General features: G+C 72.6%; 1 protein-coding gene across 3 annotated transcripts; it reads right to left on the bottom strand.

Moving 5' to 3' along the window:
* Positions 1-1,710: 1,710 nt before the first annotated feature.
* On the bottom strand, positions 1,711-12,218 carry LOC137671634 (sodium/potassium-transporting ATPase subunit alpha-2). 3 transcript variants are annotated; one of them, XM_068415262.1, is made up of 25 exons: positions 12,135-12,218; positions 10,453-10,542; positions 10,263-10,367; positions 10,111-10,170; positions 9,385-9,588; positions 8,880-8,993; positions 8,656-8,790; positions 8,029-8,146; positions 7,686-7,954; positions 7,012-7,210; positions 6,683-6,792; positions 6,443-6,577; positions 6,164-6,353; positions 5,547-5,722; positions 5,246-5,382; positions 5,013-5,163; positions 4,759-4,927; positions 4,525-4,679; positions 4,312-4,435; positions 3,894-4,039; positions 3,141-3,271; positions 2,607-2,708; positions 2,432-2,523; positions 1,869-1,902; positions 1,711-1,780 (listed from the first exon to the last, which is right to left on the bottom strand). In XM_068415262.1, exons 2-24 carry the CDS (start codon positions 10,504-10,506, stop codon positions 1,874-1,876), a joined length of 3,105 nt encoding a protein of 1,034 aa, XP_068271363.1. In that variant the 5' UTR covers positions 10,507-10,542; positions 12,135-12,218; the 3' UTR covers positions 1,711-1,780; positions 1,869-1,873. The 3 variants fall into 3 exon arrangements, with proteins under 3 accessions (XP_068271363.1, XP_068271362.1, XP_068271364.1); XM_068415261.1 differs by having other exon boundaries at positions 1,711-1,902; XM_068415263.1 differs by lacking the exon at positions 10,453-10,542 and having other exon boundaries at positions 1,711-1,902; positions 12,135-12,205.
* Positions 12,219-13,161: the final 943 nt, after the last annotated feature.

Here is a 13,161-nt window from a genome sequence, read left to right as displayed (position 1 = left end):
GACGATGGCTTCGTGTCCGGGGATGGACGGACAGACGGAGCCCGACTGGGACCAGCGCAGGGGATGGACACGCAGCCCCCGCCTGGCCCCCGGGGGGGGGGGGACGGACAGACACGGCCCCCGGGGCGGGGGGGACACGGACAGACACGGCCCCTTCCGCCCCCCCCAGGAGGGGACAGACGGACACAGCCCCGGGGGGACACACAGACACGAAGGGGGGACAGCGGCACCCCGAGCCTCTGCACCCCCCGTCCCCCCCCGGCACAGGGGGCTCAGCCCCGGGGGGCGCAGGGTCGGGGGGGGGCTCAGCCCCGGCCCCTCCCGCCCCCCCCCCCGCTCCGGCTCCTTATTAGGGGCAGAAAGAGGAGCCGGGGGGGCGGGGAGGGGGGGCCGGGGGCTAAAAATAGGGACCCGAGCGGCGGGGGGGGGCACCAGCGCCGGCCCAGGGCCGGGGGGCTCGGGTGGGGCTCCAAGGGGTCCCCCACCGCCGGCGGGTCCCCAGTGGGTGCCGGGACCCCCCCCCAGCCTTAGGGACCCCAGAGCCCCTGGTTGGGGACAGGGACACACTAGGGCTGGCCCTGAGGGCACCAGGATGGGGGTGTCTGGGTGCCCCCACCCCGGGAGCGCCGGGACCCCCCGCCCCGCGCCCGCAGCTGCCCGGCTCTGTCGGGGGGGTGGGGGGGACACGCGGCATTTTGTCACCTCGGTCCCCTCGGATCGGGTGACCACCCGCGCTGCTGACCGCGGAGAAGTGGATCCCGCCGGGCTGGGGGGGCCCGACCCCCCGCGGTCACCCACAGGGCTGGGGGGGGGCTTCTCCCCCTCCATGCCAAGAAGCCCTGGGGGGCCAGGTACCGCGTGCCCAGGACCCCCACAAAGGGGCTGGGAGTGCCCAGGACGCCCCTGCACAGGGAGGTGGGTGCCCAGGACCCCCGTGCCAAGGGTCGTGTGTGCCCGGGACCCCCACACCGGAGCTGGGGGCACCCAGGACCCCCATGTGCCAGGAGCTGGGGTGCCCAGGACCCCCATTCTCATGGAGGTGGGTGCCCGGGACCCCCATGCCAGGGCTGTGGGTGCCCAGGACCCCCATGTGCCGGGAGATGGGGTGCCCAGGACCCCCACGCCCTGGGCTGGGGGTACCCAGGACCCTCCCACGCAGGTGTCCGTGGGCGCAGGGGGTCCCGTTTTCCACCCCCCCCAGCCTCCCCCCCGGGTCACCCTGACTCCTTATTTTTAACCCCGGGTGACACCGAAACCCGGCGGCGAAACCCGAGCGGGGCTGGACACCCCCCCGCCCCTCACCGTGCCCCCCCGCGCTGCTGACTCGGCAGGGCCGGGGCACCCCCCCGGGGGGGGTCACCCTGTGCTGGGGGTCCCCAGGGTGCGGGGTGGGGGGGGCAGAGAGTTATTGATCCCCCCCCCACAACTACCCCATTGCGGGGCTCAGACGTGATGGAGGGGGGGAGATGCCCCCGGGGCTGGTTGTGTGGGGGCAACCACCAGGGGGCGCTGGGGAGCGTGGGGGGCATGAGGACATGGGGAGGGACATGGGGGGGCATCGGGTAACAAGGGAGGGGCATTGGGGGACACAGACCCCGCGGGGGGGGCACGCAGGCAGGGGTGGGGCAGGCAGGGTCCATCCCCCCCCCCCATGCCCCCCATCCTGCCCCCCCGATCCCCCCCGTCCCCCCCAGCACAGACGAGGGCACGAAGGGGTTAAACTGGTTTATTGCTCTGGGGGGGGGTGTCTGGGTGCCCCCCCGGGCCGGGGGGTCCCGGCCCCCCCCCGCCGTGCCCGGCAGCGCCACCCCCGGGGTTAGTTGGGGGGTGCAGGGGTGGGGGGGCCGGGGGGGGCCGGGGGTCCCGGCGGGCACTAGTAGTAGGTCTCCTTCTCCACCCACCCTGCAAGGGGACAGGCGTCGTGGGGGGGAGCTGGGGGGGTGCCCCCACCCCCTGGGGTGCCCCCCCACCCCTCGGGTGCCACCCTGCCCTCCTGGGTATCCCCTTCCCCACTTCCCCGGGTCCCCCCAACCCTCTCGGGTGACCCTCGTGCCTCTTGGGTGCCCCCCCCCCCTTCCCTGGGTCCCCTCAACCCCCGTGGGTGCCCTCACCCACCCAGGTACCCCCTAAAACCCCCCCCCACGGTGCCCCCCCACTCCTTTGGGTGCCGGTGCCAGCCCCGAGGGTGGGTTTGGGGGAGCAGGATGGGGGGGCTCAAGGGGCCGTGCCAGTCTGGGGGGGGGGCAGTGCCCACTTGGGGGGGGGCAGCGATAACTTTGGGGTGCTCAAAAAAGGGGGGGGGGTCGAGCCCATAGTGGGGGTTTGGGGGGGCTGTGCCCCAAATGGGGGGAGAGCAATGACCCCCTGGGGGGGGTAACACGCACTGGGGGGTTTGGGGGGGGGTCTGGGGGGGGGGGGGGTCCCCACTCACCGCCGGGGTAGCGGCGCAGGATGAGCTTGCGCACCTCGTCGTAGGCGAAGATGAGGAGGCTGTAGGGGAAGGCGCAGAACCACCAGGTGACCCTGGGGGGGGGCAGCGTTAGCGGAGGGGGCACCCGGGGTGGGGGGGGGCAATGCCGGGGTGCCCCCCCACCCCCCCGACTCACTTGAGGGGGTACATGCGCAGGGCCACCCCCATGCCGGGGCAGTAGGAGAGGAACGCGGCCAGCGCCGTCTCCTCCAGCAGCCCGAAGACCAGGATCTTGTTCCTGCGGGAGAGCGGGTGGGCGGGGGGCACCCGGGGGTGCTGGGGGGCACCCGTGGGTGCTGGGGTGCTCACCCATGGGTGCTGGAGAGTGTGGGGGGGCACCCACGGCTGCTGGGGTGTTGGGTGGGGGGTACCCGTGGGGTCTGGGGGGCGAGGGGGGCACCCTTGGGCGCTGGGTTGCTCACCCGTGGGTGCTGGGGGGGTGAGGGGGGCACCCTTGGGCACTGGGGTGCTCACCCATGGGTGCTGGAGAGTATGGGTGGCACCCACGGGTGTTGGGGGCAAGAGGGGCACCCATGGGTGCTGGGATGCTGGGGGGGCACCCACAGGTGCTGGGGGTCTGGGGGGCACCCATGGGTGCTGGGGGGGCACCCATGTGTGCTGGGATGCTGGGGGGTCACCCATGGGTGCTGGGGCGGGTGGGAGCACCCACTTCATGCCCTGCTGGAAGACGGAGTTGCGGCGGGTCTTGCAGATGATGAGGTCGGCCCACTGCACCACCACGATGCTGGCGAAGAACGCGGTGTGGCACGTGAACTCCACCACCTTGCGCTGCTCGTACGTCTGGGGGGGGGGCGGGCACGGCCTCAGCGCATGCACGCGTGAACCCCCCCTTGCACACCTGCGAGCCCCCCCCTCGCACGCCTGTGTGCTCCCCGGGGCGCTCACGCATGGCACGGACACGGGCAGGCGCACGAGGGGGTGTGCGAGGGGGTGAGCAGCAGGGTGAGCGCGGGGCGGGTGTGCAAATGCACCCACGAGTGTGCGTGAGCGAGGGCTGCACACATGAGGACACACGTGCCTAAGCATGTGTCAGCGCACGTGTGAGCACAGGCGTGAGCACAGCTGTGCAGGGGCATGAATGAGAGAGCGAGGGGATGTGGAGTGTGGGATGGTGTGTGCAAACACGTGTGCATGTATGTGCAAGGGCTTTGTGCAGGCATGTGAGGGCACACGCGCCTCAGCATGCGTGAGCAGGGAGATGCGCGCGGGGACGGGGCTGTGAGGGCATGGGAAGACACACCAGCACACGCGTGTGCGTGCACACAGTAGTGCAAGGTCTTTGCACGAGCGCAGGGGTGGGTTTGCACACGCACAGCCACGGGCAGGCGGGAGCACGTGTGTGAGCACGAGGAGCAGAGCCGTGTCGAGGTGGGCGTGCGAGGGGCGTGCAAGGCACACGCACCCACTCCTGCCCGTAGGAGTCCTCCAGGTCGTTGGTGGAGCGGTCGTCCCAGGCCAGGCGGATGCCCACGAGTGTGCCGGGCAGGAACCCGTTCTCGGCCAGGATCACGAAGTAGGTGAAGAACCCGCCCAGCGCCTGGATCATCCCTGGGGGGGGGGACACGGGGGGGGTCATGGGGCGGGGACGGGCACCCTGGGGTCAAGGATGGGCACCCAGGGGTCAGGGATGGGCACCCAGGGGTCACCAGTGGGTCCTGGGGTGCCACTGGGAGCCCTGGTGTCACACAGTGGCTGTGGTGCCAGCCGGGGTGGGGGGTTGTCCCCTGGTATCTCCAGTGGGTGCCCAGTGTCACCGGTGGGTCCTGGGGTGCCCCTGGTGCTGGTGGCACCCCCCATGCCCCCCGCCGTGCCCCCCTCACCAATCTGCCCGTAGGCCATGCTGATGAGCCGCTCGTTCACCAGCTTGTCGGTGCGGGGGTTCCGCGGCTGCCGCTTCATGATGTCGCTCTCGGCCGCCTCGTACGCCAGCGAGATGGCGGGGACCTGCGGGGCGGGGGGTCACCTGTCACCCCCCATCACCCCCCATCACCCCCTGTCGCCCCCCATCACCCCCTGTCGCCCCCCGCGCTCACCATGTCGGTGCCCAGGTCGATGCAGAGGATGGTGACGGTGCCCAGGGGCAGGGGGATGTTGGCGATGATGAAGAGGAGGAAGGGCGTGATCTCGGGGATGTTGCTGGTCAGGGTGTAGGCGATGGACTTCTTGAGGTTGTCGAAGATCAGGCGGCCTGAGGGGACGGGGATGGGCGTCACCGGGGGGTCCCTGATGTCCCCCACCCCACCCACCCCACTGGGCGTGGTCCCGACCTTCCTCCACGCCGGTGACGATGGAGGCGAAGTTGTCATCGAGGAGGATCATGTCGGCCGCCTGCTTGGAGACGTCGGAGCCGGCGATGCCCATGGCGATGCCGATGTCGGCCTTCTTCAGCGCCGGCGAGTCGTTCACGCCGTCGCCCGTCACCGCCACGATGGCGCCCTGGGGACGGGGGGGGGTTAGTCACCGCGGGGGACAGGGACGGGGACACGGGGCTGGGGACCCCGTGGGGAGGCGGGGCGGGCACCTGGCGCTGGCAGCCCTCCACGATGATGAGCTTCTGCTGCGGGGACGTGCGGGCGAAGACGATCTCGGTGTGGTTGCGCAGGATCTCGTCCAGCTGCTCCGCCGTCATGTCCTTCAGGTCGGAGCCGTGCACCACGCATGCCTTCGCCTCCCTGCCGCGGCGCAGCCTCAGCGGGGGCCGCCGGACCCCCCCCCGGGACCCCCCCCGGGACCCCCCCCGGGACCGGCACCCACCGGGGGTTGACCTGGCTGACGGGGATGTTGAGGCGGGCGGCGATGTCCTCCACCGTCTCGTTGCCCTCCGAGATGATGCCGACGCCCTTGGCGATGGCCTTGGCCGTGATGGGGTGGTCCCCGGTCACCATGATCACCTGGGGGGGGGCGCAGTGGGGTGACCCCCCGATCTGGGGGGGTCTGTAATGGGGGGGACCCCCATGAGGGTCGGTGTGTGCAGGGATGGGGGGACAGCAGTGACCTTGGCTCAGGGGGGGATTTGGGGGGCTTTGGGGGTCTGGGGGAGCAGGGGGGGCCCCACCTTGATGCCGGCGCTGCGGCACTTGCCGACTGCGTCGGGGACGGCGGCGCGGGGGGGGTCGATCATGGACATGAGCCCCACGAAGCAGAGGTCCTCGGTGGGGAAGTTGACGTCGTCGGCGTCGAAGCGGAACCCGCGGGGGAACTGCTCGGGGGGCAGGTACAGGTGGCAGAACCCTGGGGGGGGGGGCAGCGGGTGACGGGGGGGGTGGCACCCACAGGACCCCTCTGCCCTGGTCCAGTGCCCCCCACCAAATCCCCTTTGCCCCCACGGCCTCTGTGCCCCCCGTCCCCTTCACCAGTGCCCCCCGCGCCTCCCTGTCCCCACGGTCCTACCCCCACGCCCCCCATGTTCCCCTGCCCCCTGCGTGCCCTGTCCCCCCATGTCCCCCGTGTCCCCAAGCCCCATCTCCCCCCCCACCCTGTCCCCACGTCCCTCTGTCCCTGCCACGTCCTCCTTATCCCCACGTCCCCCATCCCCACGTCCCCTCGCCCCCACATCCCTGCTAACCCCCTGCCACCACGTCCCCCACATCCCCTGTATCCCCCGTCGCCCCACCCCGTGCCCCACGTCCCTACACCCCGTGTCCCCCCAGCACTCGTGCCCCCCCTCCTCACCCAGGACGCGCTCCCCCAGCCCCCCCAGCTCCAGGTAGGCGTTCTGGAAGGCCTCGCGCATCTCCTGGTCCAGCGGCACCTCCTGGCCCTGCAGCAGGATGCGGGAGCAGCGGTCCAGGATGCGCTCGGGGGCCCCCTTCATCACCAGCAGGTGCCCCTGGGGGTCCTCCTCCCGCTCGTGGATGGAGAGCTGCGGGCAGAGGGGGGGTGCTGGCACCGGGCGGCACCCACCGGCCACCCCGGGGCCACCGCGGGGCCACCACCGCCGCCCCGGCACACCTGGTACTTGTTGGTGGAGTTGAAGGGGATCTCGGTGACTTTGGGGTTCTTGTCCCGCATCTTCTTGACGGAGCCGCACGAGAGCTGGATGCACTTGAGCAGCGCCGACTCCGAGGCGTCGCCCGCCGTGTCGCGCTGGCGTGGGGCAGGGGCTGAGGGGGGGCACCGGGGCCGGCAGCACCCCGGCTCCCAGCGGGATTTGGGGGGGGAGGGGTCTCGTGGGGGTCAGCAACCGTTTACCTTGGAGATGGAGATGTTCTCCTGGCCCGGCTTGAAGACGGCGCGGTTGCAGAGCCCGGCGATGCGCGCCAGGGCCGCCCAGGTGGGCGAGCGCTTGTCGAAGGTGGCACCTGGGGGACACCCGGCCCCATCAGCCACGCTGGGGACCCCCCACCCCCTCCGGGGACACCCCCCCCCGCCCTGGGGATCCAGGTGCCCAGAGAAAGGGGTGCCAGGGTGGTGACATGGGGGTGCAGGGGCGAGAAAAGGGGGTGCTCCTGGGGTCAGGGTGGCAGGGGGACAGGCCTGACCCTGACCCTGACCCCCTGGTCAGGGTGCCCCCCACGCACCCGACTGGTCCTCAGTGGTGTCGGCCTCATGGATCTGGTTGTCGAACCACATGTGGGCCACGGTCATGCGGTTCTGGGTGAGGGTCCCGGTCTTGTCGGAGCAGATGGTGGAGGTGGAGCCCAGCGTCTCCACCGCCTCCAGGTTCTTCACCAGGCAGTTCTTGCGCGCCATGCGCTTGGCCGTCAGCGTCAGGCACACCTGGGGGGCGCAGGGAGGGGGTCGGGGGGGTGTGGACCCCAATGGGGGGGTGCAGACCCCAATGAGGGGGTGTGGACCCTATGGGGGGGCATAGAGCCCAGTTGGGAGGAATGTACACCAATAAGGGGGTGCAGACCCCAGTTGGGGGGGGGTAGGAACCCAATGAGGGGGTGTGGACCCCTATGGGGGGGCATGGAGCCCAGTTGGGGGGCACAGACCCCAATGGGGGGCATGGAGCCCAGTTGGAGGGGGAGAGGACCCCAATGAGGGGGCAAAGACCCCAGTGAGGGAGCATGGAGCCCAATGGGGGGGCGTGGAGCCCAATGGGGGGGCGTGGAGCCCAGTTCGGGTGAGAGGACCCCAATGAGGGGGCCCAGACCCCAGACGGGGGGTGCAGATCCCAATGAGGGGGCACGGACACCAATGGTGCCCCTCTCGCACCCCACAGCCCCCAAACCCCCCCCCAGTGACGTACGGTGACGGTGGCCAGCAGCCCCTCGGGGACGTTGGCCACGATGATGCCGATGAGGAAGATGACGGCCTCGAGCCAGGTGTAGCCCAGGATGAGGGAGAGGATGAAGAAGGAGAGGCCGAGGAAGACGGCGACGCCGGTGATGAGGCGGATGAAGTGCTCGATCTCCATGGCGATGGGCGTGCGGCCCACCTCCAGCCCCGAGGCCAGCGAGGCGATGCGCCCCATCACCGTCCGGTCGCCCGTGGAGATGACGATGCCGCGGGCGGTGCCTGGCGGGACGCGAGGGGTGGCAGCGACAGCGCGACCCCCCCGTCCCCGCAGGGACCCCCCCCCCGGGACCCACCTTCCACGCAGTTGGTGGAGAAGAAGCAGATGTTGCGGGTCTCCAGCGGGTTCTCGTGGGTGAACTCGGGCGAGCGCGTCTGCGGCTCCGACTCCCCCGTCAGCGAGGAGTTGTCCACCTGGCACCGACGGCACCGCTGGGGGCACCGGGCACGGCCGGGCACGGCCGGACGGACCCCCGGGCCACAGGGGCTGACTGGGGCCAGCCCCACTGTCCCTGTGCCCACCCCATGCCAGCCCTGTGCCCACCCTGTGCCAGCCCCGCTGTCCCCATGCCAGCCCTGGTGCCCACCCTATATAAGTCATGGTACCTGAACCACACCAGTCCCAGTGCCCACCCCGTGCTGGTCCCAGTGCCCACCCCCTGCTACCCGTGGTGCCCACCCCATGCCAGCCACGATGCCTGAACCGTGCCATCGCTGTTGCCCACTTAGTGCCAGTCCTGGTGCCCACCCCATGTCACCACCAGTGCCCACCCAGTACCAGTCCCATTGCCCAAACCATGCCAGCCCCAGCGCCCACCCCGTGCCACCACCAGCTCCCACCCCACATCACCACCAGCTCCCACCCCGTGCCAGCCCCAGCGCCCACCCCGTGCCAGCCCCAGCGCCCCCGGGTGCCCGCGCACCTTGCAGCCGTGGGAGGAGATGATGCGCATGTCGGCGGGCACCCGGTCGCCCCCCTTCACCTCCACCAGGTCGCCCACCACCACGTTCTCCGCGTTGATCTGGATCTTCTCGCCCTCGCGGATCACCAGCGCTTGCTGCGGGGCGGGGGGGGCACCCTGAGGGATGCCCCGGTGCCCCCACCCCACCCGGGACCCCCCCCCGTGCCACCCCCCGGGGGTCCCACCTGGGGCACCATGTTCTTGAAGGAGTCCATGATCTTGGAGCTTTTGGCCTCTTGGTAGTAGGAGAAGCAGCCGGTGACGATGACGACGGCGGCCAGCACCACCCCCAGGTACAGCTGGGACCCAGGCGGCACCTCAGCATCCCGGGGCGCAGGGCGGGACCCCCCGGGTGCCCCCCGGCACAGGGGGCTGCGCAGGGGACCCCGCACCAGCCTGCCCCAACTGGTACCCAGACCCAGACCCCTCAAGAGCTGGCATGTGGGGGTGGGGGGACACCTGTGCCCACGCTGCCCCATGGATGGGGCACATGGCAGGCTGCCCCTGAGCCCCCACAGCGCCCATGCCCCCATGGTGACACCCCCAAGGGTGCTTGGCCCCTGCAATGCTCGTGCACCCCCAGTGCCAATGTCCCCCTGATGCCCATGTCCCCCCACATTGCCCGTGCCCCCCGCCATGCCCGTGCCTCCCCATGCTGCCCGTGTCCCCCCGTGCCCCCCGTGCCCTCACGTTGTCGTTGGAGGGCTCGTCCTCCATGGCCGCCTGGATGCCGTAGGCCAGGAAGCAGAGGATGGCCCCGATCCAGAGCAGGATGGAGAAGCCCCCGAAGAGCTGCCGGCAGAACTTGACCCACTCGGGGGTGGTGGGGGGCGGCGTGAGGGCATTGGGGCCGTCCTGCACCAGGATCTCGGCCGCCCGCGCGTTGGTCAGGCCCTGGGGGGGGCGGGACACATGCTGCCACCCGCCATCGGGGGGTGGGAGGGGACAGGGGTCCCAGACAAGGGACAGACACCCTGTGGGTCCGGCAGGGCAGGGTGCCGTGGGGCTGCAGGGGATCGGGAGCATCCATGGGGACAGAAGGGGACCCGGGGACACAGCTGGTTGTCACCCATGAGGACAGGGGGTCAGGAGGGGACAGGGTGCATGGCTGGGTGTCACCCATGGGGACAGGGATGTGGGGTGCCAGGAGGGGATGGAGGGCATGGCCAGGGGTCACCCATGGGGACAGGGGGTCAGGAGGGGACAGGGGCATGGCTGGGTGTCACCCATGGGGTCAGAAGGGGACAGGGGCACGGCTGGGTGTCACCCATGGGGACAGAAAGGGATGGGGGCACGGCTGGGTGTCACCCATGGGGACAGGAGGGGATGGGGGCACGGCTGGGTGTCACCCACGGGGACAGGAGGGACGCCGGGTGCTGGCGGTGGCCCCGAGGACGGGACCTGGGGACATCTCACCCGGGACAGGTCCACCTGGTACTTCCTGCCCAGCTCATCCAGGGACAGCTTGTGGTCGTCCTGCCGGGCACACGTCCCCCGCGTCACCGCGGCCGGGGTGGCACGGTCACGCGTCCCCCCGTGTCCCCGGCGCCCCCCGGTCCCCTCCTCACCAAGTTCACCTCCTTCTTCAGTTCATCCAGCTCCTTCTCCTTCTGCTTCCTCTTGCCGCCGCCGTTCTCGGACGTGGTGGCCGCGGGCGAGTACTCGCGGCCGGCCTGCGGGCGCGGGACCCCGTGGGCGCGCTGGCACCCCCGGCGCGGCTGGCACCGCCGGCGGCACGGCCCTCGCCACGGGCATTACCATGGGCATGGATGTCACCGCCAGCACGGGGGTCACCGTGGCCACAGGCATCATCGAGGGCACGGGGCATCACCGTGGGCACGGGGGGGGCTGCAGGCACCGGTGGCAGCGTGGGCGTGGGGGGCACCGCAGGCGGGGGGGGGGGGGTGTCCCCAAATTGGGGGGGGGCCATGGAGGGGAATGGGGGGGCCACTGTGGCCACGGGGGTGTCACTGTGGCCATGGGGGGTGCACCAGGACATGGAGGGGGTCATTGTGGTCATGGAGGTGGCACTGTGGTTTGGGGGGGTGTCACTTTGTCCATGGGGGGGGTCCTCGGGGCCAAGGGGGGGAGGTCATGGTGGTCATGGGGGTCACACTGTGGCTGTTTGGGGGTCCCCAGGGCCATGGGGGTGTCACTGCGGCCGGGGGGGTCCCTGTGGCTGTGGGGGATCCCCACAAGCCGGGGAGGGGAACACGCCGCCAGCCCCAAGGATGTCACGGGGGGGGTCGGGGGGGCCACTGCAGGCAGGGGACAGGGAGCGCTGCCCGCCCCCTTGGGGGGGTGACACGGCCCCAGCCCCCCCGCTGCCCGCGGCAGGGGGTCCCGGGGCTGGCAGGGCCCGTGGCACGTCCCTGTGCCGGAGGTTGGCAGGAGCCGGCGGGGGCCGGGGGGGGCCGGGGGGGGCCGATGCGGTCATGGAAAACGGCCCCGGTGCCAAGAACAACGGCCGGGACGGGGCGGGGGGGGGGTCGTGTTACCGCGGGGACGGGTCGCGGGGGCACCCACACCCACCGGCCCCCCACGGGGCACCCTCATGCGTGGGGGGGGGGGGGCTCTGCCGCCTGCCCCCGCCCCGGACATCGGGGACCCCACGGGGGCACTTCGGCTTTACACGGGTGGGGAGGGGGTCCTGCTTGAAAGGGCACCCCGGGATTTCGGGGGGGTGGCACAGGGTGGGGGGTGTCGTGTTCTTATCCGCCCCCTGGCACTTCCCTGGGGACAGTCTGCCAGGAGGGGACGCGGGGACACCCGTGGGGGGGGGACACTGTCCCACATCCTCCGGGGTCCCCCCACACTTGGGTGGGCGCCCAGGGGCTGGTGTGGGGGGTCCCGGCCGTGCCAGGCGGGACGGGGGGGGCCCGGGGGGTGCCGGGCGAGGCGCCAGCCCCGGCTCAGGGCCCCCCCGCGGCCGTTGCCACGGCACCGGGACCCTGGCGCTGGGCAACCGGGACCGCGGGCACGGGGCCACGGGCACGGGGGGGGATGGGCACGGGGGGGGCTCCTCCGCGGGGCACAGGGCTCCGTGCCTCAGTTTCCCCACCGTGGGGGACCCTTCCCCTCCTCCCGGGCATTTCTCCCCCGAAGCGGGGGGATCCGGGCGCCCGGGCAGCTGCCCCCCCGTGTCGGGGGTCACTCGAGACCGTGGGGGTGGCGGCGGGGGGCGCGGGGGGCGCGGGCTGCAGGACGCCCGTGAGGGGGTGCCGGGGCCGGGGTCCGGCGGGGAGGGCACCCAGGGGTGGCAGCGGGTGGGTGATGTGGGTGCCCCGCGTGGGTGGGTGCCCGCACGGGTGGGCGCTGTGGGGGTCGGGGGGTGCTCCGGGGAGGTTGGTGGGTGCCCCGGGGGGGTCCGTGGGTGCCCGGTGGGGGTCGGGGGGTGCCCCGGTGGGGGTCGGGGGGTGCCCCGGGCCGCCCCTACTCACCCCTCTGCCCATGGCGCCGCCGTCGCTGCTCCCGGCCCGGGGCACTCGGGAGCGGCGGCTGCGGCGGCCGAGAAAAACCCTCCGGGGCCCCGCCCGGCCCGCCCCCCCCCCCCCCCCCGCCCACCGGCCGGGCCTGCCCCCCCCCCGGCCCCCTCCATCCCCCCCGGCCCCTCCTGGCCGGACCCGGACACCCCCCGCCCCCCCTCCTGCCCCCCTCAGTGTGGGGCGGGGGCTCCTCCCGCCCCCCCGGCCCTGGGGGGTGTCTCCAGCCCCTCCCGGTCCCGGACCCCCCCCGGAGGCGGCCGTGGGATCCGGGCCCCGGGGCAGCGGGGGGGCCCGGCCGAGCGCTGGGAACGCAGGTGTCCGGGCCGGGGGTGCCCCCTCCTGCCCCCCCCGCTGACCCCAGGGTGGGGGGGGGGTCTCAGGGGACCCACGCAGCCGGACCCCCCACGCTGACCCCACAGCTGGCCGGGGGGGGCGGGGGGGGGCAGAGGCCACCTGGACGCCTGAGTCGCTCCCGCAGCCCCCCCAGAGCAGGGGGTGACCGCGGGGGGTAGTTCGGGGGGGCAGGTCCCCACCCCAGCGTGTCCCCAGTTCTCCCAGTATGCCCCTGCCCCAGCTGGCCCTGCCCCGGCCGGGGACGCTGGTGCCACCGGGCAGCGGCCGGGAACGCGGGACGGCTAAAATTAGCCGGGGAAAGGCCAGGGCCTGGGGGGGGCTGTGCCGGGGGGGGGCTGCGACCAGGGACATCAACTGGGACCAGGGACAACTGCGACCAGGGACAACTGGGACCAGGGACGGCTGTGCCCGAGGACTGGCTGTGCCCGGGCACCGCGTGTGCCCGCTGTGGCTGTGCCCGGGGTCACGGTTGTGCCCAGGGTCACATCCTGACACCCCCCCCAGCCCCACTCCAACCCTCCTGTCCCTCCCCCCGCCCCAGTCCTGCCCCGCAGCCCCAGTGTCCCCAGTCCCGCTCCAACGTCCCCTCCCAGTACCCCCCCACACTCCCCCCCGGCCCCCCAGGGTC

Source organism: Nyctibius grandis, chromosome 17, assembly GCF_013368605.1.
Source record: "Nyctibius grandis isolate bNycGra1 chromosome 17, bNycGra1.pri, whole genome shotgun sequence".
Taxonomy (NCBI): domain Eukaryota; kingdom Metazoa; phylum Chordata; class Aves; order Nyctibiiformes; family Nyctibiidae; genus Nyctibius; species Nyctibius grandis.
Note: the sequence above shows the minus strand (reverse complement) of the source record. Positions and strands in the feature narration are given on the sequence as shown.

Coding starts and splice junctions, on each gene's coding strand:
- LOC137671634 (XM_068415261.1), bottom strand. CDS start 10,506: ATGATGCCTGTGGCCACGGTGACCCCCGTGCTGGCGGTGACATCCATG. Junction 6,578..6,682: donor AGAACATCTCCATCTCCAAG/GTAAACGGTTGC, acceptor GCCCCACGCCAG/CGCGACACGGCGGGCGACGC. Junction 4,680..4,758: donor CGTCACCGGCGTGGAGGAAG/GTCGGGACCACG, acceptor CCGTCCCCTCAG/GCCGCCTGATCTTCGACAAC.